Below are 6,914 nucleotides of genomic sequence, written 5' to 3'. Positions count from 1 at the left end.
GCATAATTCCTACATCATATGGGCTATCCATGGTAAGTGCCTGAACGTGTGTGGTTCAGATTATTAGACCATGCTGTTTTGTGGTCCCTATCCAACATTCATAATATATACCGGACGATGAGCATCTCAATCTTCTTATATTTAACCATGGGTTCTGTATATCTCATCAGATGAACCATGAAACTTGGCTCGCACGCTCATCAGATTGACTTAAACTGATATGGGGATCAGATTGGGTTAGGTTGGAGTAACACCGATCTTGGTCAGGCAGTGACAGCCTACTTTAATGTATGTGTTATATATGACGTTGGACGTGGACCATCTGTTTTGCCAGCTCATTTTAGGGCATGAGCCGGAAAAATGAAGCAGATCCAGATCCCTGGTGGACCACACCACATGTAGCCGTGGTGATTGAGCGGCCACTGTTAAAAACTTCTTTTGGGTTTTAAAATTTTTAGATCAACATGATATTGTTTTCACTTTATCCAGGTTTTTTTTTATATATAAAAACGTTATCGACTGATTGGATGTCAAATAAAGATGATGGTGGGCCTTAGAAAGTTTTAAACCGTAAGTGTACAATTTCGTTTGTGTGGTCTACTTGAGCATTGGATCCGCCTGTTTTTGAGAGCGTTTTGCCAAAATCGATGGGCGTGGATAAAACCCCTGCATCACCGATTGGATAGGCAGATTGGGTACTACCCCACCGCTGACGCGGATTGGGTACTACCCACCATTGGAGACCAGGACTCCGTGAGGCCCACTGTGATGTATATACCCTATCCATGTCGTTCATCTATTTTGATAGATTATTTTAGGGCATTATTCCAAAAAGGAGCCAGATCAAAGGCCGAAGTAGACCACACTATAGGAAGCAGTAGGGATTGAACTTCTACTGTTGAAAACTTCTTACGGTCCACCATGATGTTTATTTTCCATCCAACCTCATAAGATCACGTAGAAATGAACGGAGGGAAAATATAAATATCAGCTTGGTCCAGAACTTCTGTAACCCCAAGAAGTTTTCAGTGGTAGGCTTTTAATCCCCATTACTTCCCTTAGTGTGGTCCAGTTAAGCCTTCAATCTTCATATTTTTGGGATCATGGCCGAAAATGATATTTCAAAATGGATGGACGGTATGGATAAAGTATATACATCACGGTGAGCTCCACGGAGCGCCTGACCGGACCATCCATCTTTAGCTATACATCACGGTGAGCTCCACAGAGCGCCTGACGCGAGCTGATTCAGTATTAAAGAAAAAGAAAAAGAAAAAAAATAGTAAAGTGGGACCCATCAAAATCACCTGATCATTTTCTTATAAGCAGACTCTTCAAGTCATCAAGGTTCCATAATCCACTCCATATTTGTCTTGATCATTTTCTTATAAGAAGACTCCTCTAGTCATCAAGGTTCCAGAATCCACTTCATATTTGTCTCCTCACTTTGGCTTTCCTTCATCCACAAACACTATTATGGAGCTCCCACCTATGACCCTATGGGCATTTTGGTCATTTCTCCTTGTCTCTTTTCCATGGTTCTTCGGATCAGCCGCTCACTTCTCCAACGAAACCGATTACCTTGCTTTGCTCCACTTTAAAGATCTGATAACCGACGATCCTCTCCATTCCTTGAGCTCATGGAACCATACTGTCCACTTCTGTCGCTGGCAAGGAGTCATTTGCGATGGTCGCCGCCATCCTCAAAGGGTCACTGCCTTGAATCTCACAAACAATAACTTGGTGGGCCCCATTTCTCCCTTCATAGGAAACCTCACCTTCCTCAAGAGAATCGATCTCGCAAACAACAGCTTCAGCGGACCGATTCCTGAACAGATGGGCCAGTTGTTCCGCTTGCGGTTTCTCCGTCTGCGCAATAACACACTCACCGGAAAAATTCCAACAAATCTTACCTACTGTTCGAAACTCGAATTCCTTTATCTTGGGCAGAATCAGTTGTCAGGAAGGATTCCAGCTGAGATTGGCTCTCTATCGAAACTCACTATATTGCATGTTGGTGAGAACAATCTTACGGGAAGCATCCCACTTTCACTTGGAAACCTTTCGTCTCTCACTATCCTTTATCTCTCCAGAAACAGTCTGGATGGCAGCATACCAGATGACCTTGGTCGGTTGGCACGCTTAGAAGGGTTTGGCATTAGTCAAAATGAACTGTCAGGTAGGATTCCACCCCAGCTATACAATCTCTCCTCCATTAAGTTTTTGGACGTGGGATTTAACACATTGCATGGAAACCTTCCTCCTAACTTAGGCCTCACTCTTCCTAATCTCCAAGGGCTTTACGCCGGAGGAAACCAATTCACAGGACCCATACCAATTTCATTATCCAATGCTTCAGGACTCGTAATTATTGACCTTGATAGCAATAGCTTTAGCGGATCTGTACCTACGAATTTTGGAAGCCTCAAGAGTCTGTCCAGGTTAAAATTGTGGGGTAATAAACTTGGAGTTGGAAAATCTCATGACTTGATTTTTCTCGATTCTTTGACCAATTGCAGTAGCTTACGAGTGCTGCAGGTTCACAGTAATCATCTCAGCGGTGCGTTGCCCGACTCCATGTTTAATATTTCGACCCAACTGACCGAGCTAACTTTGGCAGATAACAAAATATTCGGAAGCATCCCTTCTGGGATTCAGAATCTTGTCGGCTTAACGGTACTGGATATGAGGTATAACTTTTTAACAGGTACTATTCCCATTGGTATTGGGAAGCTTTACAATGCAAGAAAACTTTACTTTGAAGCAAATGAATTATCAGGGCAAATTCCGTCTTCCTTGGGCAACATCTCCCAATTGTTGAAACTCCGTTTATCTGAAAACAATCTATCGGGGAGCATACCTTCAACTCTTGGTAATTGCACAAACCTGCAATTCATATTCCTCGACCATAATAAGTTCAGCAGTAGCTTACCCAGACAACTTTTCAGCTTTCCATCTTTGATTGAACTTTACATTGGAAATAACTCTTTTGCCGATAGTTTGCCACTCGAAGTTGGTAACTTGAAAACTCTCTCGGTATTGAGTGTTTCAAATAACAAATTGTCAGGAGAAATTCCAATCTCACTAGGCAAGTGTCTCAGCTTAGAGAATCTCTGGTTGGATGGAAACTTCTTTCAAGAATCAATTCCTCCAACATTTAGTACTCTAAGAGGCCTTCGATCCTTGGATCTTTCACGCAACAACCTTTCCGGGGAGATTCCAAAATATCTGGAGAAGCTTGCTCTCGAGTCTCTAAATCTATCCTTCAATAATTTTGAGGGTGAATTACCAAAACATGGGGTCTTTGGAAATGCCAGTCAAGTTTCAGTGCTCGGAAATAATAAGCTTTGTGGGGGTATTCCAGAATTAAATTTGCCTCAATGCTCTAGCCAAGCTTCCAAGAAACGGAGAAAGTCTCTTGCATCAAAAGTAAAAATCTCAGTTGTTGTTGTTGTCCTGTGCCTTATGTTAGTATCATGTATCTTTGCCGCTCTTTATTGGGTAAGAAAGTCAAGAAGGAAACCTGTTGATGTGCCTTCTGCGGAGGATCCTTTTGTCACCATGTCTTATGCAGAACTCTTTAAAGCAACAGATGGCTTCTCTTCTACCAATTTGGTCGGCACCGGAAGTTTTGGCACTGTATATAAAGGGGCTCTAGATCGTGATGGAACTATGCTAGCAGTGAAAGTCTTCAATGTTCAACAACAAGGAGCTCTGAGGAGCTTCATGGCTGAATGCGAAGCCTTGAAAAACATTAGGCATCGGAATCTTGTTAAGATCTTAACTTGCTGTGTAAGCATTGATTTTAAGGGCAATGATTTTAAAGCTCTAGTTTACGAGTACATGCCCAATGAAAGTCTAGACAAGTGGTTGCACAGAGACGGCGATGACCAGCTTGGAAGGAACTTGAAGTTTACTCAAATGCTAAACATAGCTATTGATGTGGCTTCTGCACTGGATTATCTGCATAATCATTGCCAAAAGCCAATCATTCATCGAGATTTAAAGCCAAGCAATATACTTCTTGATGATGACATGATTGCTCACGTGGGTGATTTCGGGCTAGCCAAGTTCTTACCTGAGGTTGCTCAAACTAGCTCGATTGGAATCAAGGGATCTATTGGATACATCGCTCCAGGTAACAATTTTCTCTATTACCTTATTTAATTCCTTGTATATAAATACATAAATATGAACAAAAACATACACCCACCTAGTTTGGCTATTGGCTTCGCAGGAGAGTACTGGAGGTGCGAACAAAGTAGGGTGGGCTGGGGTAGGCCCACTGTGATATGCATCTGAAATCCATTCTAACTAATAGATGCATTAGCCCATGTTAGGCCCCATGTAAAAAAATCAGACTCGATCTGATTTAGGTGAGCCATTCCAAGGGAAATAATTGGGGAGAGGGATGCCGACCATTGTTAATTTCTATATGGCCCACTGTGAAATCCACTCCGATCATTAGATATGTCATCCCGAGTAAGATTGGGGGCCGAAAATTAGGCTGATCTATGATTCAAGTGGGCCACAACAAACTAAAAGTTAGGAGACAGGACAAACCTTAATTTTTACTGGGTCCACTACCATGATAATATGAAATCAACTCCAACCATTAGCTTGCACACTTAAATAACGCCCGAGGCACAAAAATCAGACCCATCCGTGATTTAGGTGAGCCATACAAATTGAAACAATTTGGAAGGTGGGTATTTTCCCGTATATTATTTCAAATTGTGTGGTCTACCTAAATCACGGAAAGGGATGCTTTTTGGGCCCTGGTGTGAAATAAGGTGACAAACCTTGTGATCCGGGTGGATTTCAAATAAGCATCCAAGCCATGCAATAGATTGGCCCCATCACAAGAATTGCCTCATGAAAAAATCAACTATCAAATAATTGAGCAAGTCTATTTATCAATGGATGGTCATTGTTTTTTTATTTTTTTATTTTTATAAATGTGATCCACCTTATGGGTGGATGGAGCTGATTTTTGTAGTGCAAATGATCCTCATGGTAGGCCTAACCTATTGGATTGGTTGGATGCCGCATTCACTTAAGAGGTTGTAGGTTATTCATTGGGTAGAGTGTAACTTGTGGTCCAACCAATTGGACGTGAAACATTCTCTTCCTACACACACCCAAAAGGTGAGAGCACACCCTTAGTAATTGAATGGACAACATATCTTTACACATATCTACTTGGGTGTGTGGGACAAGGTAATCCCAACATGAAGACAATCTTGCGCAAAAGTAAAGCTCATCCACTCGTATGGGCACTTTTAAGAGGTATACCAAATATACAAATTCATTATTTGGGTTCTAGCCTGATCATTCTTGTGATCAAGTAGGCCACCTCTTGTACATTGAATGTGGAACACTGGTAAATCTTACATGAACCTGATTTTATCTAGTTTCGGATCCTTAAAGAATGACCTCAGATTTAAAAGATATACCCAACAAGATCTAGATAGACAAAGTTGTACTCACTTGCACCCCACATTAATCACACCATAGCAAGATATAAAGAATTATTTTCTTATAATGTCTTTAGTTAAGATATATGTTACACAGAAATCACAACAATAAGTCTTTTGTTCAGTTGATGACTGGCATGTTGAGTTCTTTCACTTTAGTAATAGAGTCTTGATCAATTTTGAACATCTTTCTAAGCATTTACAAGTTCATAACACACCAATTGATGTTAGAAATTTACATCCTTAGAATAGCAAAAATGCTAATTACTTGTTTAAATAGAATAATCCCCCTCTCTCTAAATTTAACCTTTGATATTATTTGTATCCAAATGGTCACTTACATTCTAATATGAGATGTATAAATTACAGAATATGCGATGGGCAGTAAAGCATCTACACAAGGAGATGTTTATAGCTATGGAATCTTTCTATTGGAGATGATCACTGGAAAGGGGCCAACTGATGGCATGTTTATGGACAATCTAAGCCTTCATCATTTCGCTAAGTTGGCTTTGCTTGAACGAGTAATGGAGATTGTTGAGCCACAACTATTTATAGAAGACACTAAAGTTACTCAAGGCAATGGAAATCACATCAATACAAGAAATAGAATGCATGAATGCTTGATTTTAATGGTCAGAATCGGTGTGTTGTGCTCTTCAGAGTCTCCAAGAGAACGAATGTGCATGAAAGATGTGGCTTCAGAAATGCATGCAATCAAGAACCAGTATCTCGGGGTCAAGATTCACAGAGACATATAAGTTAGATCACAAATGTGAGATGGAGGTTTGTCTTACCTCAGTCATTACTAAGTTATTACTGGTAGTTATGTTGAGAAATATTTTCAAACAAAGTTACTTTATTGAATATGTTTCTAAACAAGCTTTGGATATATTTAGTCTTGGGTTAAGAGTGTACTTGTATTCATATTGGATATATCAGAAGATGTGTTTCTTTTTCTTTATTTTATATTATGTTAGACAATGAATTTAATATGAAAAAGACATTATCATATTATAATAAGAAGAATATTGGGTTACTAAGATATTTAATTGTTAATATATTTTATGCAAAAATTTTAAAATTGATGTTTCAATAGTAAGGAATTAGTTTAGATGTTGGACTTCCAACTTATCATTAATCAATGAGTGCTTTCATGCGAGCATGCTATCCTAACTTACTCGGCCTTTTCTTACTCTCCTTTAGCATTTATATGATTAAGGTGCAATTTTACTTAGCTTAGGTAATGCATATAACTTAAAGTCACCACTAGTCAAATGAGGGTTACAATCTAAGGTCTGATAGATATCGTAAAATAACGTTTATAGGTTAGGAAATAATAGGATTCCCTATTGGAGTTCTGACACTTATCTCACACCACTATAATCAAATCCCAGCTACAATAAATCCAGATGAACCTTATGTATTAGAAATTTG

The 6,914-nt window shown here is 39.6% G+C and overlaps 1 protein-coding gene across 1 annotated transcript; it reads left to right on the top strand.

Moving 5' to 3' along the window:
• Positions 1 to 1,437: 1,437 nt before the first annotated feature.
• On the top strand, positions 1,438 to 6,522 carry LOC131236341 (probable LRR receptor-like serine/threonine-protein kinase At3g47570). The gene is made up of 2 exons (XM_058233464.1): positions 1,438 to 4,138; positions 5,847 to 6,522. The coding sequence occupies exons 1-2, from the start codon at positions 1,477 to 1,479 to the stop codon at positions 6,236 to 6,238; spliced, it is 3,054 nt and encodes a 1,017-aa protein (XP_058089447.1). The 5' UTR covers positions 1,438 to 1,476; the 3' UTR covers positions 6,239 to 6,522.
• Positions 6,523 to 6,914: the final 392 nt, after the last annotated feature.

This window comes from Magnolia sinica, unplaced genomic scaffold, assembly GCF_029962835.1.
Source record: "Magnolia sinica isolate HGM2019 unplaced genomic scaffold, MsV1 ctg397, whole genome shotgun sequence".
NCBI classification, from domain to species: Eukaryota; Viridiplantae; Streptophyta; class Magnoliopsida; order Magnoliales; family Magnoliaceae; genus Magnolia; species Magnolia sinica.
The sequence above is the reverse complement of the archived record's forward strand: the minus strand, read 5'-3'. Positions and strand labels throughout refer to the sequence as shown.